At 33.6% G+C, this 27,466-nt stretch overlaps 1 protein-coding gene across 9 annotated transcripts in view; it reads right to left on the bottom strand.

The window, feature by feature from the left end:
• Nucleotides 1–27,466, bottom strand: part of BTRC (beta-transducin repeat containing E3 ubiquitin protein ligase) — a 151,263-nt gene that overhangs the window by 63,308 nt on the left and 60,489 nt on the right. For 3 of the 9 annotated variants that reach the window (XM_016120040.2, XM_036223924.1, XM_016120036.2), the window contains one exon: nucleotides 9,292–9,369. The exons of 2 other annotated variants lie outside the window; for them this stretch is intronic. In XM_016120040.2, the coding sequence (XP_015975526.1) occupies nucleotides 9,292–9,369 (78 nt within the window). Of the gene's footprint in view, nucleotides 1–9,291; nucleotides 9,370–19,363; nucleotides 20,369–27,466 lie in introns of those variants that run through there. 4 more of the 9 variants (XM_016120043.2, XM_016120042.2, XM_016120047.2 and 1 more) reach the window with 4 other exon arrangements.

Genomic DNA, 27,466 nt, shown 5'->3' with positions numbered 1-27,466 from the left:
AAGAAATGACACCAGGATCATACCCAAACACTTTTGGAAATGGAGGAGAAAATTTCCCAACTCATTCTGAAATCAGCATAACCCTGACACCAAAACCTGACAAGACTTCAGAAAAAAAATTACAGACCAATATCTCTTTTGAACATATTCTTATAAAGTCAGCTGATGTAATTCACCACACAAACAGAATAAAAGGGGGGAAAGCATTCGACAAAATTAAACACCCATTCATAATAAAAACCCACACCAAGATAAGAATAAAAGGGAACTTTTACTCAAAAGGTAACTCAATATCATTAAAAAAATTTTTTTAAATTTCAACTAACATCATACTTAATGATGTAAGAGTTAGTATCATCTCTTTAAGACTGGGAACAAGGGCAAAGATGTCCTCTTATCACATCTATTCAACATTATAAAAGAGGCCATAGCCATTCAAATAAAGCAAGAAAAAAGAAACAAAAGACAAATAAGTTAGAAAACAAGAAATTGTCTTTATTCACAAATGACAGAAAACAAGGTCAACAGTCAAAAATCAATTATATTTATATATTCCAGCAATAATCAGAGAAAAAAATTACAACAGCATTGAAAAACTTCTAAAACCTAGGAATAAATCTAACAAACTATGTACAAGAAATGTACACTGAAAACTAAAAAAAAATTAAAAAACAAATGTATATACCATGTTCATAGACTGAAAGACTCAATATTACTGAGGTTAATTCTATTCAAACAGATATATAGCTTTATTTATAGTTAAATTCCAAATAAAAAACTCCCAGACATTTTACGAGAAATTGTTAAGTTTAAAATTTAAATAGAAATACGAAGTATCTAGAATAGCCAAAATATTAAAAATAAAAATATGGAGGCCTCATGCAACCTGATTTCAAGAAATATTAAAGCTACAATAATCAAGACAGTGTAGTAGAGTCATCCCTCAGTATTTGAGGGAAATTGGTTTCAGGACAGACCTGATCCAAGGAAACCAAAAGCCGTGGATGTTCAAGTCCCTTATATAAAATGGCATAATGTTTGCATATAACCTATGTATATCCTCCAATATACTTTAAGTCATCTCTAGATTACTTATAATACTCGATGCAATGTAAGTGCTATGCAAATGGCAATTACACTGCATTGTTTAGGGAATAATGACAAGAGGGAAAAAAATAACATTCAGTATAGACCCAATCATTGTAGGCTTAATTATATAGTACATGTCAGCAACGACACAACTTTTTTCCCCAAATATTCTTGATCTGCAGTTGGTTGAATTCATAGATGTGGAACTGTAGATATGGGGGGCTGACTATATTTGGTGTAAGGATAGATACCTCTAAAAACAGAGGACCTTGAGCTCATCAGTTGGTCTGGTCAGTACTGGCCTTAGATGCTGTCACCCTTTACTTTGCATTCAACGGTAGTCTTTTCTCTAGAAGGCACAGCCAAGTGATGTTTGACAAAGGTACCCATGTAATTCAATGGAGAAAGTCTTTTCAACAGTAGTGCCAAACCAACTGAACAAAAAAACTAGAGGATGTTTCCATCTTTGCTATTACAAGCAAAATGAACTTAGTTGCCCCCCTAAAAAAAAGCACGAGGAAAATAATGAATCCCAAATTTACTTCACAGCACACATAAGAATAAATTTGAGATCGACTACAGATTTAAAGATAAAAGCCAAAACTTATAAAGCTTCTAGAAAAATATCTTCACAATCATAAGCTAAAGACTGATAGACTGGACTTCATTAAAAATCAGAAACTTCTTTTGTTAGTTATGTAAATGTTTAATCATTATGCTGTACACTTGAAACTAATATAAGATTGAATGTCAACTGTAATTGAAAATTAAAAAAAAAAATTTAAATTAGCAACTTATCAAAACACACCATGAATAAATAAGCAAGACAGACTATGAGAAAATATTCAGACACATAATCTGACAAAGGACTGGTATCCAGAACTCAACAGAGTTCTATATAACTCAGTAAGACAATGAAATTTATTCAAATGCCAAAAAAACAAACATATATCACAAAAGAAAATTAAATAGCCAAGAAGCACATAAAAAGTATTCAACACATGCTCACCAAAAAAGCTTTTACAAGCACATTCACAGTAACTTCATTTGTAGAAATGAAAATAGCTCATGTGTCCATCAAAAGAAAAATGGAAAATATACTATTTATTCAATGGAATATACAAAATAAGAGAATAAACTACTGATATACACAGAAACATAGATGAGTCTCATAAACATACTGAAAGTCAGACCAAAAAATGTACAATTCTATTACATGAAATTCCTGAAATTCTATGGCAGTAAGCTGATCATGTTTGATTCATTGCAGGTGGGGAAACTGGCTGGGAAAGAGACCAAGGAAGCTTCTTGGGTAATGAAAGTGCTCCTTAGCTTGATTGGGGTGGTGGGTTACATGGAGGACCGAGTTATCAAAATTCACTGACTTATGCAATTAATATCTATATAATTCACGCGTGAAAATTTTATTTCAATAAATATATAAAAGTATGCAGTTAATATTTTAGGGGGTAAGTACTAGAGTTTGTCCAGATAATTAATAAATATATTATGCTATTTTTCTGTGGAAAACAAAAATAGTCATGGCAGGTAAAAAACTAATCTGTTTTCCTCCAAAATTCCTTTTCTCCTCAGAAATGAGAATAACACACTCAGGGGAACATTAGATAGATTCAGGAAACCTATTCTAGACTTGTGGAAATTTCTAGAATAAGGCTATACATAGGATTTCATTTTCTAGACATTCCACCTGTAAAATGGGCATATGATCTTGTTTCTCTCCCAAGGAAGTCTCATAAACTAGTAAACTAAAACTTGTCACAACCCTTATTCTGGGATAAAAAGTCTAAAAAATTCAATATTTTACCATTATAAGACTCCTTTCAGGCTAAAATTAAACTAGTGAGTATAATAGCCACAGGCAAGATAGGTTCTGTCACCATGCAACATTTGAAACGGTAGCTTCACTGTTGAACCAGAGGCAGAGAGTTTTGCGTTGGAGTATTTTAATATGTTTTTATATTGCATATAAAGCACATAAGCATAAACCAGTAAGATGCTTTGCTGAAAACTACCTTCTTTGTGAAAGCAGGCTGTAATTCTGAACAAGTTTTCAATTTTCACACTGCTGCTAGGGTAAAACATTTTAAAGAGTTTAATTTTTTACAATGGATTCAATGACATAGGATTATCTAACAAAGTAATGGCTAATCAATAGAAGGTTTAGTTGTCAGGTGAAACATATAACACACTAAAAGGGATTGATTGCCAGACTTCTCCTTATTTACTAGAAGGTATATATTTAAAATGACACAAACTTGTTACCAAGGCTGCATTCTTTTAACCTTGCAAAAAGCTGCTTAAGAAATCTGTTCATCAGCCCTATAGCAAAACAAGATATAGTATAATGAAAATGGCTAGTGGGCGGGGGGGGCGGCACTAGGAGAGGGTAGACAGGGACCTTCAGATAAACGGTAACATCAAATCGAGTTTCCAGCTAGAATATGGGAAAGAAAAAGCAAACTACAAAGCAACATCTAGGAAAGCTGGAACTGGGCTTTAAACATGTCACATAGATCTACCGAATCTACCGAATTCAATAGATGCCAAGCTGTTTCTGATCTCGTTCCATACTGCTCTTAGGGCATATTTTTTTAAGGACTCATACAACTGGGCACAATAGACAACCCCATCCCCCACCCTCCTTTCTTCTTCTTTTTTTTTAATGGTACATCCAGATTTAGCACTGAACACAAAATGAATTGGACCCATATGGACTTCGACTAGCATATAAGCGGTTTCCTTTATAATTTATTCACAATATCTCAAATCTCTATATGAAAATATACTTTTTATGGTCATTGCAACCCAGGAGTTCAATAATATTTTTTCCACTAAGTCAGTGATTACACAATTTATCAAAGAATGATTACACTGAAATAAAAATAAAATAAAACATCAACCCCCTATCCAGTCTTCCTTCCTCAAAGTAATTTTAAGAAAGCTGGTTATTAAATTGCTTCTTTTTGAACAAGGGTTTTTGCAGCTAGACACAAATTGCCAAACCATGTTTTTTTTTAAAAAAAGTTATTAGACTCTGAAGGATTCAGCTGAAGTGGGAAGTTAAATAAACAAATCACTTCATCAGACTTGGAAAGATCACTTTTGTCTTACTTAAGAGACCTACATTAATTACCTTTAAGGTCTTTTACATGAATTGTTTAAAATAAATACAATTTATTTATTTATTTCAAATGAGGTGCTTCTTCCAAAGTATTAAATAATGTCTACAAATGCAAAAGCATTTTTATAAATAGGTAATTAAAACAGATGACTAAAATTAAGTCAAGCTGCAAAACATTACCCATGATGCACTATGATATATATATTTATATATATATATATATTTTTTTTAATAAACATCTCAGGCAATTTTTTCCATCCAAAGCCCAAAGCACTTCAGGGGAAAAAAAAAAAAAAAAGAAGCAGGAAGTTTCATAGGGGAAAAAGCGCACGCGCGCGCACACACACACACATATATATATATAATGAAATAATGCCAAACCCCAAACTAAAGTATTTACAAGATAGTCCCTTAAGCATAGTTTGTCATGTTGCAATTACACCTTGCCTACTGCCAAGTCAAAGTGCTTACTATTGCCACTAGGGGGAGAAATGTCTTAACACAAAGCAACGGCAGAAAGAGAGAATGGGTTTTCTTGAGCAATTATCAGAACAAAGCTCCCTTGGCTGTGTGTACCTTCTAATTACTCAATACAATTAAAATGACTAACCTAAAACAAATAGAAAAAAAACCCTGCATGCCTGATATCAGGGACTTCATTAAACCTTTCCTCCTCATCAATCAAATCAGAAAGAAGGGTATGCCATCATATACAAACACTGCAGAGCTATTAAAGTAAATCAGTGAGTTCGTTTGTTTTTAAAGAAAGAAAAGACAGTGACTTCTTAAAGAAAGAAATGTCATGGTATTTACCCATCTGGATGCTGCTAGAAAACAAACTGTCCTCCAAAGAGCAGAAATACAGTATGTTTTCTCTCAGTTCAGTGGCTTATGAATGACTTTTTGTTGTTGTCGTTGTTGTTTTGTTAATACACACTATAATGTCATTTTCTGTATCAGTAAAGTGCTTTTTCCTCCTACTCATCCAATTGTATAAAGGAACTATGCCAATCACATCCATGCTTATACTGAGCTGTTTTCACTTTAAGTTCTTTTCCAAGGTAATGTTTAGAACAACATAGGAATTGGGGGGTAGGCGTAGTAGACAAGGAAAAAAGCTACTTATTCCTTTTAAAGGCTTATGTGGTTCCTTTTATAAGGCCCAGTCATTAACAGAAGATGACAACAGAGTCATTTTTCTTTTAGCTGACAATTGTGACATTTTTCCAGCAGTGTGCAAGGTGTTGAAAACCTGGCAGCTGTTACCTCCTGGGATGAAGATACTTTTTTATCCTCCCTTGACAGTTTAACTCAGTGGGTCAGCACCTTTAAAGACTGCAAAGTATCCTTGAAGAGGATGGAAGCTTGAATTACTGCTCTCTCCCTAATCAATGTAAACCCTCACTGCAGGTGAAGTCTCCATCTAAGAGGTGCATGGGAGAGGAAAATGTAATGCCCTGAGCCAGATGGTTTTTATCTTGTTTTTAAAGAATAAAGGAACAAGCTAACAAGGGAGACAGCTACTTTGTTAGCTTCTTGGCCTCTCTCATGGCTTTGCATCCCCAGGGTTCCAGCTACACAAGAGAAAGAATACAGAAAAACGTAAACACTTAAAGAAATATAACTAGAGGGCTGGCATCATGCTGCTTTCAAAGCATTGAGGGGGCTCTACTCAATGCTTTATTTATCACTGCCCACGTTCTCAGGATGGTAAGTGGACACATACACAAAGAGAATGGGGGATGGGGGAAGGATTAGACAGAGGTCACAATTTACTCAATTACAGAGAAAGGCTGGGCTGACAGATCCTATTAGCACCAATGTGAAGCAAAGAAGGAGTTGCATGTTGTAAGGCTACATTTTCAAAAAGTAATGAGTACTTTCATGTATCCTCCCAGGCCTTTGCCCTTGTTTGCAGATATGAATAAAAGCTATAAAAAGTTGCTATGGTTTCCTTGGCATCATATTTTAGGAATAAAAGTAGAAAGAAAATTGTAGCCACTTCGTACATCCTTTATATAAAAGTTCACACTTCACCTTAATGCCAAAAGGTGGTATTATTCTGAAACTTAGAAAATTAAAAAGATACATTGCTCCCTCCTACCCCGCAACACTCCTGCCTTCTGATGTTGGAAATGTAACGAAAAAGCAGGTATACAAAATGACTGGGTGATACCGGGAGTAGTGTCCCTGACTTTCTCCTTCAACATTTTCTTTTTCTGCTAATGTCTTTGTCAGGTTTTGGAATTATGGTTATCATGGCCTCATAATACAAGCCAGGAAATGTTCTTTTCTTCTCTGAAAGAATTTGTATAAGATTGGTGTTATTTATTCCTTAAAAGTTTGATAGAATTCACTAGTGAAACCATATGGGCCTTTTGATAGTTAATTCACTTTCTTTCATAGACACAGGGCTATTCAAATTTTGTTTTACCTTATGTTGATTTCTGTAAATTGTATTCTTCAAGGAATTTGTCCATTTTATCTAAGTTGCCAAATTTTTGATTAAAGTTGTTTATAAAATTTCATTATCCTTTTAATGTCCGTAAGAATTGTAGTGATAACACACTTCTTTCAGCTCCTCCAATAATTAACTCTCCGCGTTAACATAGTGGTCACTGTTGATATCCCATCAACAATGATAAAACCGTACTTTAGAATATGTAAACTATAAAATTAGTTTAAAATATTACTAAACTTGTTAGAATGTAACTGAGCATTTTAAAATTAATGGTGAGAGAGTTCCTGAAATCCCAGTAGGAATATCTGCAAAAGAATCTCAAATTAAGGGATTGGTTACATGATAAAAATCCTACTTACATCAACACTAGGTAAAAGGCAGCCTTTGACAAGTTTTTATCTACATAACTTTACTAAAATGGGGAGGGGGGTGGCGAGCAACTGGCACTTCATTATTGTCATATGCAATAGAGAAAAGAGGGAGTTTAAACAGCTTATGTATTATGTCCTACATTAGAAAAATCAGCGGTGGGGTAATCAAGTTCAGGGCAGTCCTGGACAGCTGCCCTGTGACCCGCTTCTATTGACCCCTGCTATTCATCACTCTTCCCTAAGATTGAGAGGGCAAGCTCCTAGGGAGTGACCACCACAATAGACAGACACAAGCCAACAGTAATCTGGTTCAAGCAAAAAACCAGATGGCACTGCAATAAATTTACAAATCTGCATTCATGGGGCTGTTAAAACACCCAGAAGCTAAAAGGCTACTAGGGCCCCAGGAGGATCTCCTACTTCCCTGTTTCTAAAGGCCATTTCTCTTTCCAAGAACATTGAGTTCATGCTCTTCACAAAGAGAATGGAGATAAAAAACCTTTACAAAGAAAGGAGGGGGGAAAGCCTCTTGACCTAATTAATCTCCAGAGCTTGGATCTCAATACTGACAAGTATCAGAAAAATCATTTTGGGGCACTAAGAGGAAAACAAAAATGGTTATATTAAACTGGAGGGGATAAAGCGAACCTACTAAAAACCAATGAAAAAAAATTTCTTTCAAATACTGCACATGACAGATCTTGCAAGTAGAAAATGATTCAATAATGTATGCATTTATTTTTAAAATGAATCAGATTAGTCCCATGTGTGACCTGCTGGTCCATCTGTATGTGCTGGACTTAATAGGCACGATTCTCTCTCTTGCTTCAGTTTGAAGTATGAGAGAGATAAATTTAGTTTAATTTTCAACAGATCAGCCTATCCATTTTCCAAATGGACCATCTGGATCAGCCTATTAAAATTAATTTATAACTTTGCAGAGTGAAAATTCGTTTGTTAGCTTAAATAAAGTTGCCAAAACTTTTTGTCGTGTCATTGTTTTCTGACAGTTGTTTCTGTATAGGGAGCAGAATTTTTCCACCTCCAAATTTATCTTATTCAATAGTGTTCTATTTATTTACATTTGTAGATCAGGTGTTTGTCTCCAAAAAGTTAAAGTTGTAAACTGCACAATATCAATTACTGATCATTTCTTTTTTTATAAAGCTTCCCAAACTGATTCAATTTTACTTACTAAACAATTATTTTTATAAAAAACAAAAATGTGCCCGTCTAAAAAAATTTTAAGATATAGTAAATAAAAAATAAGTGTCTCACAGTTGCAAGTACTTTCCCCCTAAATTAACACCGTATAAAAACTGGAGTCAGAAGGCAGAGTAGAAACACTGGCGATACTGAGATCCACCACTCTAAGCCTCTATTTTCTTTATCTTCGGGAATCCGTACCTAGCAACTTTACAGGGTTGCTGTCAGGATTAAATAAGTATCAGATTCATAGAGGGTGCTCAACAAATATTAGAGCTCCTTTTTCCTATAATAATGCCATAAATGCGAGTAAATTAAAATTATTTTGACTATTGCTGGTGCTCATCTTATTCAATTTTGTATTTAAAATGAGTAGGTGGTATACTTATTCCCTAGCAACAAATAAGAACTTGTTTTTGTTGACAGTGGGAGATGGAATAGGCGGTAAGAAGAGCAAATTTCTTGATGAAATGAGTTTGGACATTTTAATTTTTAAAAATAAAGTACCATGGAATTGAACTTTCAAAGTAAAATGTGTTATCTTTGGAGAGTGTGATGACAGTGATGAGTAAAAAATTTTTTTAAAGTTGTCATTAATAATGGCCTTTACTTCTAGAAAAAGCAAACAAATATTGCTTAGACTAAAAAGAGCTAACTTCATTATAGGCAGATCCCTTTTGATTATTAATTTTTTAAATGTATGGAGAATCTTAAAGTTTAAAGTAAACTATTCTACTATCTGCACTTAAGAATCATTTTACGTTATTTTCCATAAACAAGAAACCTTTTCTTTGATTTTGTTTTTACTACCTGTAAGCAACTGACTGTCCTGTATTTGCACACCTATAAAATTTTTAAATAATTAAGAAAACCATGTAACCTGAATGAAACTGATGGCTATAGCCAGGTGAACTTCAGAGTCATCTAAATTTAAGCTCCAATGCTTAAAGAATGGCAAATTGAGGGTTTCCTGTCTTTTGTTGTTGGGTAGCCTTTTATTTAAGTAAGACTGAATTTCATACCTGTCTAAGTGAATTCTTCTCTGGTATTATCTTCCTAGGGGGTTCGCCATTATTACAGTCTTCTCTCTCTGAGGAATTCTGTGAAAGAAAGTAAGCTTTAATTCAGTTCTCATTATCTTCAATCTTATTCTGTGGGAGTAAACTGAATTACATTTCTAATTCTGTAAGCTAGAATACCATGTATATTTATGCATTTATTCATTTGAAGATTTATATACATACAGACATACACTTATGTAAAGGAAAACATATGCCCATGTATATAAATAAATGTATGTAGGGGTCTAGGATGAAAGTATTTCATCTATATTTAAGCACTGCCTAGCAGATCATATTCATTAGAAGTCTGGTTTATTGCTTTTTGAAAATTCAGGTTGACACTGGGTATAAGAAAACTCCAGTCTATGCTTAGCTGATAACAACTTAAACCATGATGATTACCTATGAGTGTAAATAGTTAGTTTTAAACTACAGTAAATGTTTGGCCAGTATAAGTTCTTAAAGTCTGGATCTTAAAAAAAGAGTTCTTCCTCTTCTTCCTCCTCTCAGATTTGATTTTCTTCTTTATTAAAAATAGCACAGTACTTAGCTCAAAACAACATTTAGTCAGCGGTTTAGGACTGGAGTCCATTCTTGCCACTATCACTTTAAACAGCAGCTAGAGGACCCTAAAATGTCGATGAGATTTTTAAATACTTTAAGGGGGAAGAAAACACAACAGTCCAATTGAAAGCATGTTCAGAGTTCTAAACATTGGCAGAATAAAAAGACAACTCATAGAATTGGAGAAAATACTTGCAAACTATATATCTGATAAAAGAGTAATATCCAGAATATATAGAAAAATTGTAAAATGACAAAAAACTCAAAGAACCAATTCATAAATAGGCAAACGACTTGAACAGACATTTCCCTAAAGAAGATTTACAAATGGCCAAAAAGCACATGAAAAGACGTTCAACATCACTAATTATTTTGGAAATACCAATCAAAACTACAAGGAAATACCATCTCATATTTATGAAGAAGACTACTATCAAAAAAGAAAAAACAACAGAAAATAATAGGTATTGGTGAGGATATTGAGAAACTGGAACTCCTGTGCACTGTTGGTGGGAATGTAAAAATATGGTGGTTCCTCAAAAAATTAAAAATCGAATTACCACCTGATCCAATAAGTGCACTTCTGGGTATCCACCCATTCTCAAAGAACTGAAAACAGAGTCTCAAAGTAATATTTGTACATCCATTTCATAGCAGCATTATTTATAATAGCTAAAATATGGAAGCAATCAAAGTATCTACTGATAGATGAAGGGAAAAACAAAATGTAGTATACGCACACAACAGAATAGCATTTGGTCTTAAAAAGGAAGGAGATTCTGAATATATTACAACAGATAAAACTGGAGGTCATTATACTACGTGAAATAAGCCATTCACGACATGACAAATATTAAATGATTGGACTTATATGAGATACTTAGAATAGTCAAAATCACAGAGACAGAAAGTAGAATGGTGGTTGCCAGAGACTGGGAGAAAGGGTGAATGAGGAGTTATTGTTTAATGGGTGCAGAGTTTCAATTTTACAAGATGAAAAGAGTTATGGAAATGATGGGGTTGATGGTTGTATGACATTACAAATGTATTTAATACCACTGAACTGTACACTTAAAAATGGTTAAGATGGTAAATTTTATGTTCTACGCATTTTACTACAATAAAAAATAATTGAAAAAAATTGGTAATAATACATGTAAATCACTATTTGCAAGGCAAAGTAGAGAAAATCCAAATATATATTATTTGGGTTCTATTTTCCACAACTACATTTGTAATGTTACTATTTTAAAATTTACAGTTGATATACTCACTATATTACATATATTCATCTTATTCTATTTAGATCCAGAAATTCTTTCCTACATATGAGTTTATCGGAAAATTTTCATATAAAATCATTACTACAGTATATAGTACCATAACTGTGTTTAAACTTAGATATTAGTTATACTTTTTTGGTTTCTTTTAGATACATTTTAAAAGATATTAAAGGATTAATAGCATATACATAGTTATTTTAAGGCCCCTGCACTTCTGTGGCTAACACCTGTGTGCTTCATCTTTCACCTTCAAGATGACTTGAAAGGCCAGTACTTTCCTTCGTACTCTGTTGGAACTAAGGTGATCCTTTAGGGCAGAAATCTCTTATGAAGTTTAACTTGATATTTTACATTTGTGATGATCATTTTAAGGTAAAGGTCCCTAAAATTAAGAGAAAGAAAAAACATGCTATAGTACAAGCAAGGGGCAGAGACTCAGTAACTTAAGGGTTCTAACTGCTCTTCTCCATTTTGAAAAAAGGAATGTAGACTATCTACCAAAAAATGAGGAAGAGATATAGTTAATGACTATAAAGCATTCCAAATAAGGAAACTAGCAATATATGCCATTATAAGAGAATCGAAGGATGGCAAGGGTCAATTTGTATAAAGACATACCTTTTTTTATTGTACTTCACAGACGTTGCGTTTTTTACAAACTGAAGGCAAGACCCTCCACCAGCAAAAAGAGTAGTACTCACTTTATTGTGATACTTGCTTATTACAGTGGTCTGGAACTAAACTCACAACACGTCTGCGGTATGCCTGTACTCACTTTATTGCAATGGCCTGGAACCAAACCCACAATATCTCTGAGGTTCACTTGTACTTAATTTTTTTTTTTAAGTATAGATAGATCAATGTTTTAAACACTAAAATTAAGTGTCTTATACAATAAAAACTTAAGCCAATATTCACTTATAACTGTATTCAAGTAAGCCAGTATTTTATAAACTTATAATTGCAAGTAACTATTCCCAGACTACGAAGTTCTACCCTCCTTTAAATAAAACCCCATTTTAGATAATCTAAACCTATTTAGCTCAATGTAAGGTCCTGTATTTCAAATTAATTATGTTTTGTTAAAATATCATTATGATAAACTTGGAAGCCTAATTACTTTATGGTGGAAGTTCATTATGCTAAAGATATTATAAACCACATTTTTATTCTACAGATGCTTGGGATGAAAAAAAATTGATAGTAAACTCTCTATATTAAATTAGATAGTGAAAAATAGTGATCTGAACCCTAACAGGATGAGTAGTAACTATCTAGCCCACATCCACAATTTCCTTCCTTCTGACCCTCTCATTTTATCTGTTTTAGATGGGGAACTATTAAGTGAGTGTTATGAACACGTCTAAGGCATGAAAAGTGAAGGGAACTTAAAGCGTGATTACTACCTGAGACCAAAACTCGGAGCTATAGAGTGTCTTTCCCTTCTCCACCCAAAATATTTCTCCATACAATACTTAATAATTACAAAAGGAAAAACAGTAACCTCACAGTAGAGCGATCTGACAGACACCAGTTTAACATTATGATTTCTGAGGTAAACTTGCCCCCCTAAAACATAACTTCAATCTGATCATGAGAAAACACCAGACTAAACCAAATTGAGGGTCATCCTATGAAATTACTAGTCTGTGCTAAACAAAGAATGTCAAGGTCATAAAATACAAAGAAAGACTAAGGAACTATTTCATGTTAAAGGAAACTAAAGAGATATGACAACTGAATGCAACTTGTTATCTGAGATTATTTGGGGGGTGGCTGAAACAAAATTGATAGTAAACCCCTCTACACTGAATTAAATAGTGAAAAATAGTGACCTGAGCTTAAAAGGATGAGTTATAGCTACCTAACCAATTACACAATTTTCTTTCTCTTTAATTTGATACTTGACCCTCTCTTTTATTTGATTTTGATGGATAACTACTGAATAGGTATTATGACATAATGGTACAAAGGACATTATCGGAACTGGAAAATATTGAATAAGGTCTCTAGGTGAGCTAATAACACTGTATCAATATTAATTTCCTGACTATTCTCCCACTTTAAAATTTTACATACAGAAAAATTCACACTTTTGGCATCTAGTTCTATGAGTTTCGACAAAAGCATACAGTTGTGTAACTACCACCGCAATCATTACATAAAGCGATTCCATCACTCCCCAAATTCCTCTGCACTGCCCCTTTATATGGACAACCCCTTTCCCCAATAACCACTGATCACTGATTTATTTTTGGTCTCAATAATTTTGTCTTTTCCAAAATGTCATAAAATAGAATTATACAGTATGTAGTTTTTTGAGGCTCCTTTTTTTCATTTAGCATAACATATTTGAGATTCACTTATTCTGTCATGTATATTAGTAGTTCTTTTTATTGCCAAGTAGTATCATTGTATGAATGTACCGCAGTTTGTTTATATTGTCAATTTCCTGATTTTGGTAATTTGTACTGTAATTATTTAAAAGAATATCCTTGTTTTTAGGAAACACACAATGAAATATTTAGAGGTAAAGGGTCATTATGTCTACAACTTTCAAATGGTTCAGAAAAATAAAGGATGTGAGTATATGCATATGTATAGAGATAAAGCAAATGTGGTAACATGTTAACATATGGAGAATCTGTGTGATAAGTATGAGTCTTTGTAATAGTCTTTCAACTTTTCTGTAAATCTAAAATTATGTCAAAATAAAAATTAACAAATAAAATTGATGAAACCTAGATGAAAATATGTTAATAGAAAGATAAAAATGAAATAAATAAAAAATAATTGGGAGGGGTAAATTCCATCAAATATAAATAGATGTTATAGTCTACCACTTAACCCTAATCCGAACAGAAAAATCTGACTGCTCGGAACTCATTCACAACACTCAAGTTGAAAGTTTCATTATAGTAAATTACTTGTAGAATGTGCTTGGAATACCAATATTGTATAAATAGTAGCATTACATTAAAATATTTCTGAAAAACATACTACTGAACTTATTACTTTTCATATTGACGCAGATTTTTATCTCTTAGACCAGTATTTACTAGCTTAGAATTAAAAGGGGCAGAACAAAAGCCTCACTGACAACTTTGAATTTAACTTCAAAATGAAAGCATTTAGGTTGTAATTCCTGCAAACATGGTAACAGGGGTTTGGGAAGGAAAAAGTCAATAAAGTGAAATGTTGCTAAGGCTCGTGCTTTAGATCACAGGGATGTATTTTGAATAAAATGTTTCCAGAAGTAACCCAAGCTTAATAAAAAAGAAGGAATCACATCAAAAAAGTATTCAGATGATAAACTTAAACTGTGTCAAAATCAACATATCCAAATTTTAAGTACTCTTTTACCATTCTCACCTATTCTAGGTCAGCTCTTACCCTCCAAAATTTCTTTCCATTCTGCATTTAAATCCTCAATTTTTACTCCCACCTTCCCCCCCCCTTTTTTCCTTTGAATATATCTAGTCAATTTCGGGTCTCGGTTTTTCCCATGAATCATCTATTTAATAGTTTTGCATTTCCACTGCCTCTACTCCAGTCTAGATCACCAATACCTCTTTTATCAGTGCTATTACTATTGAGAAAGCCTTCTGGTATCCTCGCCTAAACCTGTATCTGATCCATTCTGTACAATACTGTCAGAATCACCGTTTAACAAGGCATTACTCCTCTGTTCAAAAACCTTTTATAGTTCTCTGTCACCTACAGGGTAAGTCCAAGTACAGTCTTAGTACAGCATCCATTTTCTGGCCAACTTTTTCAAAGTCTCTTGCACCATCTACATGACATTATTTACCATTCTCCAAAATAAGAAAAACATCCCTGTGCTTTTGCTAATTCTAGTCCCTTGACATTTAATAGCCTTCTTTCCTGCTCTCTTCTTCTTCATCCTGATTCAAGAATCAACTAACACAATACCTTCTCTGTGAGGCCTATGCTTATCTTCTGCCTCGCCCCATCATTCCACTTAACCCCGGTTGAAATTAATTATTCTGAATTAGCATTTTATTTCTATTGTGGCGTTTATTCTTTATATTCTTTCTATGTTATATCTCTAAATGAACAAGCTTCTCACCCCAACCCTAAAATACTGTCTTCCGGGCAGGGCCAGTTTCTTTTTCATCTCCATTTTCCAGTGTCTCAGCACAATGCTTGCAAACATAATGTGAGTTTTAAGATGTTTATTGGACTAAATGCTAGTGCCAGATTAATCTTTCTTAAACATTCCTACTGTCATGTGGTCTTTTTTCCTAAAAACCTATTAGTGGCTCTTTGTTTCTATGAAATCAAATAGGAAGTTCTGAGCCTGGTTTTTAAAATCTTCCAGAATTTTCTGCTGCATTACATCAAGTTATGTCCTTCGACATACATTTCTGCCCTCGTTAAGCAAGTCTCTTCATAGTCTCATAAACATGTGATATGATCTTGAAATTTTCAGCCTGGAAGAACCTTTCGTTCTAGTCTAGTTCACTCTACAATCATAAACTCAAGAAAATTAATTAATCTATTCAAGTCCTACCCATTCTTAAAATGAATTTCAACTGCTATCTTCTCTAAGAAATCATACAACTATTCCATTTTACTGGAAATTCCTTAAAATTTTTATCTTGGTCCACACAATTTGTCACTTAGTTAGAAAAACATTCAGTCTCAATAAGACTGAAAACTTATTAGGCAGTCTTTGTTGTGGTTCCCTCCACCTACCAACACATTAATAATACACAGATAATAAGGGCTCAATAAATACCGGAAACCCTATACCCACACTGTCCAGACAGCTTTAAAATGATTTTCAAAGCAGGACAACTTCAAAGTGATAGCCCAACTACAGTCCTACCCTTCTACCACTTATAATGCCAGTATGATAATTCAGAGCATGAGTTAGCAAGCTGCTTCTCTAAACAAAGTTTTTGCAAATAATTTTATTGAAACTTAGCCACCCCCATTTATTTATCTTTTGTCTATAGCTGCTTTCACATTACAATGGAAGGAGTAGTCATGACAGAGATCCCATGGTGCACAAAGCCTCTAATGTTTATTAACTGGTCCTTCACAAATAAAGTTTGCTGACCCCTTGATTAAGAAGGAAAAGTTAATCTGTGGCTCAGCAAAGTATTCCTAACTTTTCAGAGGTTTTTGGTGTCTGAAATAAAAAGTAGAGAGGTTCTGAAAGTAGCACACAGCAGTTTCAATATTGCTAGGGCAATATTCTCCATGACCTAGTAAGTGGTGTATTTACTGTTTTCAGTTATCTATTCGAACACACACTCCTGATGACATGGATAATTAAGAGTTGATTACATAATCAAATGAAAAACTAAACTAATTTACACAGTGATGAAAAGTCAAGCCACTCATAATGACTTATAATAATCTTTGAGTAAGCATTTTGCTCAAGGTTGGATAGTGCAGCAGAGCCTGAGCCTGTTTGAATAGACATCTGTTATAAATAAAATAACCAACTCCGAAACTAGAAGTAACATTTTCCACCTATACCATGTTCTTCACTGAGAGAATACAAAGAATTCTATAACCAGGAAAATTATATCATTTTAGCAAAGCAGGTAAATTGTGGTGAATTTTATAACTGATTTTAAACACATTTTTAAATGGAATCATTTGTTCACCATCATGTAGAATGACAACCCACATGAAGAAAAAATCTTGAGGCCAATTTCTAATAGCTAGATGCAAACAGAAACATCACATAGCGGGCTTGATTGGTAAGTCAGTAATTGGATTAACATTTTCCCCATTCTTATAGTATTTGGAGCTAATTATAGGCTCCAAATATATATGATTTACACTTTTCAAAACCAGAAAACAATTATTCTTCTACAAAGTCAAAGGTAATTTAGCTACATAAATAAAAATCATTCAAACCCTTCTATTAAAGGTGATAAAACACTGTGTGTGTGTTTAAACAAATTTTGAATGATCTTTCTAGAACACAATAGGAAAAACAGGTCTTTTAAGTTCAGAAACTGACTGAAGAATACTATTCCAGAACCAGTTTTAGGGAGGACCTAAAGTGTCCTCATAAAATAACATTTTTGGGCATGTTTTCATGCACACTGCTTCTCTAGCACATTTATCCTTTGACCTTCTCTATTAAACCATAATCATATCAAAGCCTCCCTATACTGCTAAACTTTAGTAAGATCCACTCGTTAAAGCTTTCAAGAAGTGATATTTTCTAGTAATACACCAATTGAAGTACACTGCTAGGAACGAGATATAATGGAAAGCACTCTCTGAAACAACCAAACACACAGGACTTCCATTAGTACAGCCTTACTCCTTGTGACAGAAGTTAAAAAAAATGCCAACTAGGTTTCCCCCCGTTACACTGTCCAACACTAATAATAAAACACTACAGATATAGCACCTTTCTCAAAATGCAAAGGGATTGTGTACATTTGCAAAGAACAACTATTTTTTATGCTTCCAAATTCTTAATCCTGTTTGGAGCTGTCAGTGGGGGTTAATGGAAGCCTTGGATAGGAGAATTCCAATCTGGTTGGCAGATGGATAGGTTGGTTATAGCTGCATAACTATGTCTTGCCTGCAGGCACAATTCAGAACACTGTTAAAGCAATATAAAGTCTCTGTCAAGCTGAACCATTTGGATCAGTAGCAAGGAGAAATAATAATAAAAAAGAAGTTCATTTCTGGGCCTTGTGCATTTATGCTAGTATGCAGAAACTGATTAATTGTCATAGTGTGCTGGTCTTCTATACCTCAGATTTCTACTTCTGGAGTAGATTTTGCATGCTAATATAATCATTTTCCCTCTTGAGACATTAGCAAATAATCAAATGAAAAACAGGATCATAATTTACTGAGATTCAAGCAATTCTCTATGCAAATTTGACTTGTTATTGCTGCTGCCTCGTTAATCTGAATGCCTTTGACAAACTCCTTTGATTTATGAACTCGTGACAACTCCAATGTGTATATATTTTGCTAGATTGACATTATCATTAAGAGTGGGTGGACTGAGCTCACATGAATGGCTGATTTTATTCGCTGGTGTCTGCTGCTCAACAGCTGAGCATCTCCTCCTCACAAAGCCCCTGAGCGTCAGGCTCTTCCCATCTTCCCATCCATTCATCATCTCGATGTTAATTGGCCCAGGCTTTAAGCAAATTTTCAACACGATTTAAAGGCACGATGACACTGATTACTGACCCTCTGCCATACGGTGCCTATTGATTAACCTGACAGAGATGATGAGCTTGAGGGAAACTAGGTGTGTGGGGACCTCAGGGGGAAAAATATATTGTCTATGCAGGCAAACACTTGTCATTACCTCACAAGCCAGAATTTCTACAGCACACATTCTTAAAACACACTACTGCTTTAACACCTACAGCTAATGCAGAAAGTGCTTTCCATATTCAGAGATACTACAGATATGTCACGTCAAAGCACATGACACATTCAGTATTTAGAAGAACTCCCCAGATAGATGGCTGCCTTTCAACCAATTATGTTTGTGCTGGCTGATGTATTTTAAGTTAAATTCAAAGAAAGTGCTGGGTAGCCTAGTAGTGTTGAATCATATAAGAATGAGAATAGGAAAACAAACAAAGTTATTGAAAATAAAGAGGAAAGAAGGAAGTAAAATTGTCTGCTGACATTCTACTATTATGGTAAGCTGCCATTCAATCACTTATTGAAATAAGAGATACTCTTAAAAAGAAAAACCTGATTTTACAAATTATATTTTCTTTTATTTAAATACTGCTACCTGATTCCAAATGTCAAACTATTCCTGGCACAGAAATTATCAATAACTGAATGTTTAAAATTAAGCTAAGTAATATTTAACAGATATAGCCCTATATTCTTGTTTGTCATTTTCAACAACTATTGTACAAACTGCTGTACTTAGAGAAATTGTGCAGGTTACCTGCAGTTACGCTTCCTAAGAAAACTAAATGCTTTATTACTCAAGAAAAAATATGTAAGTTCATAATTAACAGTTACCAAGCATACACATTAGCAACTAAAAAACTGCTTTAATATATTGCTAGATCTGCAAATTTACACAAGCAAAGTCATGCAGCACAATATCAGGGATCAGACAAAAACCCCTCTTTAGATAGGCAAGGTTCTTATTTAAAACAAAGCTAACAAAATATGCTCCCTCTGGCTACACATATCACCTTGTTTACTTACGAGTCCTGGGGGGACAGCCAATATATAATTTTAAACACGGAGATTTTGGAGCAGCACTAACAGTTATTTCAAAGCTAAAATAATAGAAAACTGAACAACAGCCCAGCTGTAGTCTCTATTACAGTGACATGGGCTGTTAATGTAAGAGATCAAATGTTTTTCAAGTCAAACAGCATTGGTGCCTGTTATACTGGAACACGTAGCTTACTCCCTAAAAGCCTGCCTCCTGCTCTTTTAAGATAAACAAGCTCAACTAAGCACTGAGATACTCTGATAAGGAGAATGAAAGAAACGAGCTACACCAGAGAATGACAAGGCAAGGGCATAAAGAGGTAGCACTGCTTCTTTTAACTTTCAAGTTACTGAACATATCATAATATAGCATTTTAATATTTCACCGTTAAAAGTATAGCTATAGGAAGACAAATTTCTACCAATAAATATGGGGACAAAAAAAGGTAAAACAGTTATCTCTTTTTTTGTAAATAATAGAGATATTACACAGCTGTCTGAACACATTCAGCTTTGTGACTTCTTAATCAAAGGTTTGAACATCAAGTTAGAAATGACTACGCATATATAAAAGTATAATTATGTTAATATGCTCCACATCAAAAGTAATAGTCCATTTAAACTCTAAAGGTTTTCTGACTCTAGAGGCTTAATTTTAAAACAAACAAAAAAGCTTCATACCTTGCCCTTTGAAGTAGATTTTTTTTTTTTACCAGTTATTCTGCTTAACATCCCAATGCAGTCACCAAACCACATCCATAACAATTTGGCTTCATAGTTTTAAAATCCCAATTGGCTTGCAAAGGGGACGTTTACATACTACTGTAGGTTGTTTTTCTTTCTTTCTTTTTAGAGTTTGAATCTTTTTTTTTCTTTGAAAAGGTTGTTATTCTTGACAGAACTGAGACTATCATTCATTCAGAAAAAAATTAGTTTCATGAATATGTTTACTGTTTAAAATACAGTGACAATGCAAAGTAGTTAAATTCGATAAAATGAATAAAAACTCATTGGGGGATTTGGAATAAAAAGACATACATAACAAAATAAAACAAGTTCACCTATCATATGAGCAAAAGCATAACTAACTTAATTTACCTCTTTACCTTTAAATCCACATAAGTCTTAAAGATTTTTTTTTTTCCTTTTCAAGCTATAACTTTTATGATTAGGTATTTAGGATTGATCCTTTTATGCCACAATTTTCTTTGCTGCCATATTTACACACTATTTCATCCAGAGATCTTCTGCATATAGTTTTATGTAAATTAAGAGGCAAACATTTGCTTCTACTAATAAGGACATCTGGTTATTTTTGTAACTCAAAGACATCTGCATTCTATAGATCTTGATTTCTCAAAATGGGGTTGAGAACTATAGAACCCTTAGGACAAACGCCAAAATCCTTTCTCTCTGCAGAATTGTTATTTCTGTCATCCTTATTCCTGATTTTTTTCTGCTAAATGCCTTTCATCACCTTGGATATCTTCCCTGTTAGGTGTTCCCATTTTATCACAATTCAACAATACTGTGAAAGGAATTTAAGGCTCCTATAAGTTGATAAACTATAACATCCCCCAAATATCTACCCCGCCCAGTTTGGAACAAAAATAAAATCATCCCAAGTAAATAAGTACATTTTTGAAAACCAAATTGGGCTAGGTTTAGATTTGTGTATAGGTGTATATTTCTATTATGAATGGTCCCTTATTTAATCACTTTTTTCTTATTGAGAAATTATGTTCTACACTTGAAACTAATATTGTATGTCAACTATAATTTAAAAATAAAAATTTTTTAAAAACTTTTCAAAAAAGTTAAAAAATATATTATTGTCATGTTATTATCTTGTGTATTTCTCCACTAATTATATAGTTTTAATAAATTCTCAGTTCTTTGAAATGACAAATACCATTTCCTCTCATTAACTTATATAGACTTCTTTTTCTAAGGGTGACTTCTATTTCCTATGGTCCAACATAGGTCTTCAAAGGTATGCCTTAAAGACTAGCAAGTTATTAATAAGAAATCAAACATCTCACTTTGCTTTATATTCCTTGCTTTCCTCTTAAAATTTCAAGTACACTAACTATACTCCTTATTCAAGATACCTGAGTTTAAGCTTTTGCTTTACTGTAAATTCTGCTTTCTCATTTTCTGCTCATCAGCACTACAGAAATTTAAAAAAAAAAAAAAAACCTACAAGAGAAAATATGTTTTTATATATAAAAGAGCTAATATAATTCTCACTGACTGCATTCTCATAGGTCTCTAAGTAGCCAGACACTAAGGCAGTACTGGACTAAAGGCTTTAAAATTTAAGTGAGAAGTCTTCTATTTCTGAAAGGTCAAAGGTTATAAACACCAATTAATGTGTTCAATTTTTCATTTGTTAATATTACCAAAGAACAAAGCGAAAATAAAACCAAAACAGTTTAACTTAGAGTTCTACCAGGGAGTATAATACATTTATTTGGGAAGATGGATAAGTTTACTGCTCCAGGGATAGACAACGTTATAGGTTTGTTGTTTTTATTTTTTAAAACAATGCTTTTTAATGTATAAGTAACAAAGAGTATTCTTTTTCTCCAACAGATTTTTTTCCTATAACAATGTAATGATTTCTACTTAAAAGATATGTTTGTGTGTTATTCTAACAAAATTATTCCTTTTAAACCTATGGTCTTAAATTATTAGAATGCTAGAGAATGATTACAGTCCTTAAATTTTCCATTTTGCTAAATACACAGAATTTTGTTTGTGCATTTCTGACAAATCCTACTAATAATTTGATTATGGTATCTTCTTCACTTTCCTCACCATAACTGTACTTAATCTAAAGAATCACTAGAAATCTGCATTTTTTTCTCAGAATTACTCAATAAGTCACTACAATTATAAAAAGCAAGTTTTATTATTGTTTAGTAGGAATAGAGTTTTCTTTGGAAATACTAATGATCCTTTGTTGATTAAAGAAGAAAAAGTGAGAAACTTTAATCTAAATGTTCTAGAATTATTCTTAGATCAACACCTCAATTTTAAAGTGGTCTTTTTATTTAACTATTTTAGCACGATTATTTAAATAAATAAATAATGATTAGCTGATATAAATTGAGCTCATTTTAATTATTGATCTTTTAAAATCTGTTATTAGTATCATTAATAGTATTTTAGTATGTTAGGGAATGAAAAAATCACTAACTTCAGAGTTTGGGAATGGGTAATTGGTTTGACAGATAGCAAACACTAGTTTTAATACCATAATACTTGCTCTTAGTACAGAAGCTGTGAATATCATAACAGCCAACTTTGGCATTAAAGTTTGTTTTGCCACAAGTCCCTCTTGTGGAAACTGATGTTCTTGCTCCTGCAGGCAATGAAGGAACAGCTGACTTCAAAACCAGTTACCTATCACTGTTGTACAAAGGACATTCTGGGTAGCGGTCAGTACAGAAAGTGTAGCCATTTCTAAATGCCAGTAGTTCCCAGCATCTCCTCTCCTTCTGAGTGGAATGAAGTCTGCAAGCACTGACTGGTGGGTCATTCGACCCACGAGGGCCTGGAAAGGTTTCACGAATAACAGAGGTCATGTAATTGCCAAAAGAGCATTAGCCACTCAATCATAATGGATAATTAAATGACCTACATGATTCCTGAAATAGCTGTTCTATATTTGGTCTATTACTTGCATCCCTCAAGATAAGCTACTCGGTCTGGTCTGTCTTGACCCGCAAAATTCCAGCCTGCGCCTGAAAACTAGCTGCATGCTTCTATTGCTTTGTAAACCACCCCTCTGCCCCGCCACAAGTAGTCATGGCCCCGACTATGCTTTCAAGAGGACACACATAAAAAATCAATCTTGTATCCTTCTCCCTATTGTGCTCTCTGGAATACAAATGACTAAAGCAAAGAAAAAAAATTAGTAAATTCCTGGTTTAGATCTTTGGGGTATAGAAGAAAGAAACAGGAGCTACAAAAGAAGGAAAGCCATGATAAAATTTTTTAAAGTTTTTCTCAATATGCCTCCAAAGAATTTTACATTTGATTATAAAGCTAGTCAAGGATTTTTTTGTGGGCAGCAAGTCAATTAAAATGCCAATTGCCTGGGCTGCATTTTTGATGGTGTGGGCTATTTGATCTTTCCTGGCCTAGTCTTTTAGTCCATACAGAAAGCCTCTCAATAAAATAAAATATACATGGAACCAACTGTTTATATAATAGCAGTAGCAAAAGGAATAAGAATCTATACGCTTCACATTTTCATCTAAGTAGTTCAATAATCTCACTATATTTGATCAGAAATACAACCAAATAGAAGCCAGCTGCATGAAATGGCAAAAATGTAATGAAGAATATGCTTCTTTAGGAGTAAAAGGTCTGTCTGTGACCCTAGAGGTAGCTGCACATCAAGCAACTCTACAGAGAGAAGCAAGACACAAGTAACCAAACACAACGCCACAATAATGGCAAGGGACAAGGGATATGAGGGACAAAAGAGCTCACATTTAGAATACCTTGGAGGCTAGTAAGATTTCTCCGTTTCCACAGGAAATTATGTAGCTTGAGGCTACTGACTACCCTGATCTTTTACTACTACATGAATGGCTTATTAAGCCTAGAACATATCTGTTTTAGTTAACTTCTGGGCAGGGAGGGGATTAGAGGGGGAGAAGAGAACAAAATGTACTTAAATGCTGAATTTTTTCTCCAGGCTGAATGCCTTTCATCCAATAAGACATTCAAAGCAGTGACCCAGCAAATGGATTGAAAAAGCAATCTTCCGTCCCAGTGCCACATTATCATTCCTATTCAGTATTCTCCATAAGATATCTCAATCAGCTCTGTGTAAGTGACAACGCAGCCCATTGCTGGGTTAATTAAACATTTGACTTTAACACCCTCCCCGTCATTAAGCAAATAAAAACAGATAATTCAAACTGCACTTCATCCTCAGGGTACACAACACACATGTCAAAATTAAGAGAGTCCAAGGCCTCTGGGGAATTCCGTTGGGGCTATAATCAGTTTAAATCTTATCTGGTTTATCAATTATTCTATTGATTAAACCAAGTGGTTATACACAACTCCTTTGCCACATGGGATTGATGTCAGCAAAGCAAGAAAATAACTCCAGGAGGTTCCAAAATGACTTAAAAAGAGACCAACAGACAGACCAGTAATAGTCGATTATTACATACCAGTGATCCATATACTGAAGAGTTGATTCTTAGTTTCAGGCAGGTGAAGTGAACTGTTTCCAATCACTATGTCCCCCTGCTATACCTTACAGTTGGCTTGAGTAAATTTATGTCTTGGAAGATCAACGTATTTTCCACCAATTCAAACATAAGCTAGCATACTCGGCAGCTGAAATATTTCATAGATACTGACCCTAAACTGTGACAGAGAGAATCTCAAATGAGGAAAACTAAAATTAATTTTCTAATCTTATCTGCCTGCATGTGATCAGGAACAAGCAGGGATGAAAGGGGACATACTTGAGAGCTGATTCTCTAAAATATACACAATTAACTAGCTATTGTAGTATCTTAAAACACCATATTCTTGAAAAAAAAAAAAAAGAATCTAAGAAATCAGAAAGTCCTTACCAGAGATACAGAGTCATGACTCCTTTTATTAATTCCAAGGGCAAACATCTTCAAAGCCATTAACAACAATGCAAATATACAATTGTATCTTCAAAAAAAATGTGATATCCAAACTTTAACATATTGAGTTTCTATCAGATTTTTAAAAACACAATTTAGATATGCTCCTGTCCAACTTACTGTGTAATATCCCTAAATGTTCAAAACCCTTACCACCTCAAGGCAATGCTAATTATGGGTAAAGCACTAATAAAACCTACTAACAAAAAAAGAGGGCAGGGTAAACTACTCCACATCTGAAATTTGTATACTCTTCAGCTATGCTCTTCAGAAACAAAATCTGTTCCCTGTTATGCTGGCACCACATGTGCAGTAAACCATAATTTAACTTATTTCCTTCAGATTTTTTGTTTGCAGGCAGACTAAGTAAGAAAATGCATTAGCATGCTGTATTCTACACTCACCACTAGAAATACTGAGGGTGCTATTTGTAATTGTATTCTTTTTAAGAGGTTTGTTCTCTGCAGCTGTTTTCTGCTTGCAGTGTATTTTGTGTAATCAGCACATCATCATAAATACATTGGCTGTTCCCCTGAGGGTAGCTGTCAGTGTTTAATTTACAGAACAACCTGGCCAATGTGAATTTTAACACTACAGCACTATGGCAAGGAGTTACCACACTCTGTGAAAAACAGGTTTCTATGAATTTTTATATCAAGAGCTGGTCCCAGGACAATTTAGGTTCCAGAAATAGACTGTTTAAAGAAGCACTTTACACCTAGTATGCAATAGAGTCTTTCCCATTTTACAGTCTTAGAAGAAGCCCTGAACTAACTGCCAAACCACAAGTGGGCACTACCAATTCTGGAGACAAGGATTGAAAATCCATGATCACCGGCAGGAGGCACTGTAATAAATGTTACCCATCTCTTTTTAAGCTACATGTAAAGCTATCAAAAATAATAATTACTGCTTTCCTAGAAGATATATAAAGAAAAGCAGAAGGGAAAATCATTGAAGACACAGACAAGTATGAAATATGCATATCACTCTTCTTGCTGAGATGAGCTACATTTGATATGAACATAAGTATCCTGCTTCTTTAGGGATGCTCTTAAGCCAGAACTCTAGCTCGATAAATAGGAAAAATACATGAAACTAATGATTATTCACAACAATAGTTTCCCCAAATTATATGCATAGTGCCAGGTACATAGGTTCTCAATAAATGTCTAATAAATAACTATAAGCTCCTTAAGGACAGGGTCTGAATCTTAATTTTTGCCTAATACTTTGTATAGTGCCTCGCACACAGAAGGTACTCTATATGTGAATTAAATGGAATTGTGGCTAGTTGTAAATGGTGATGTTATTTGTAAAGCTTTAGATCTATGTGGTGTCAAAATGCATTTTCTAAGCCAGTAAAATGCCTGTAAAGCCTACATAAAGGGTACATATCATGTAATTTAGTCATTTTAGTCAAAACTATTTGTACAAGAAACCTAAGTAGCTCAACCTTACAATAAAAAATAAACTAGCCTACACAATATTGAAATATTCAAACTTACATTTTATTTTAATAATAAAGATTGTATAGATGAAATCAAACATTTTTATACTTTATATTTGTTTCTGTCATATGACAAGACTGAAAGAGATCATTTTAAATGCTCAGAAGGGTAACCATTAGCACTTATCTATTACTGAAGTGGTATTACATGCACACATAAACAGTTTGTATGGAAATCAAGTGATTATACATATGCATTTTTCTGCTAATGGCTATTTTTAGGAATCAGAATGCCTAGAGTTAAACTGAATCAAAATATAGTTCATGCTGAATTCTTCTCAATGCATTGCTTTTAAAGTTGTATAGAATTATATTTTCATGACATTTTACAAAAATCATTAAATTGTGACAACAGATTCTTTTTTTTTTTTCAGAAAAAGAAAACTTACCTATTCATTTCAGAACATTTTGCTTACTCAAATTTTTGGTAAAATTAAATTTTATATGATTACCTAGACTTACAGAACTGGTTCTGATAGTGCTATAATTAAAATATTTTTATTACAATTTTTTAAATGTTATGTAAGCATAATCATGGATAGCCAAATTTGATAACACCCTTAAATTGGCTCACTTCAGTATTGTGACAATCAGCGATAAATTCTATTTAAGAACACAAACCCTATATCGTTCTTTCTGTGATGCTAAGACATTTCATAAAGGTAATTCTTTTTTACAATTATATTAGATAAAATGCAAAATTAGAAAGAATATGATCCATTGACAGTATATTTGAATTTGTTTTCACCAATTTAGAGGTAAGGAGTTTTATGCAACTTAGTACTTCATAAAAAATATTATGTCTAATAACCATCTTAATTTTTAATGGAGAAATTAATCACATTCTTTCTCCTTAAATTTAGAATTACAAAAATTCATCTTGGGACCTTAGAACTAAA

The sequence above is a fragment of the Rousettus aegyptiacus genome, unplaced genomic scaffold, assembly GCF_014176215.1.
Source record: "Rousettus aegyptiacus isolate mRouAeg1 unplaced genomic scaffold, mRouAeg1.p scaffold_m13_p_6, whole genome shotgun sequence".
Classification (NCBI taxonomy): domain Eukaryota; kingdom Metazoa; phylum Chordata; class Mammalia; order Chiroptera; family Pteropodidae; genus Rousettus; species Rousettus aegyptiacus.
This window is presented reverse-complemented; position numbering and strand designations above follow the sequence as displayed.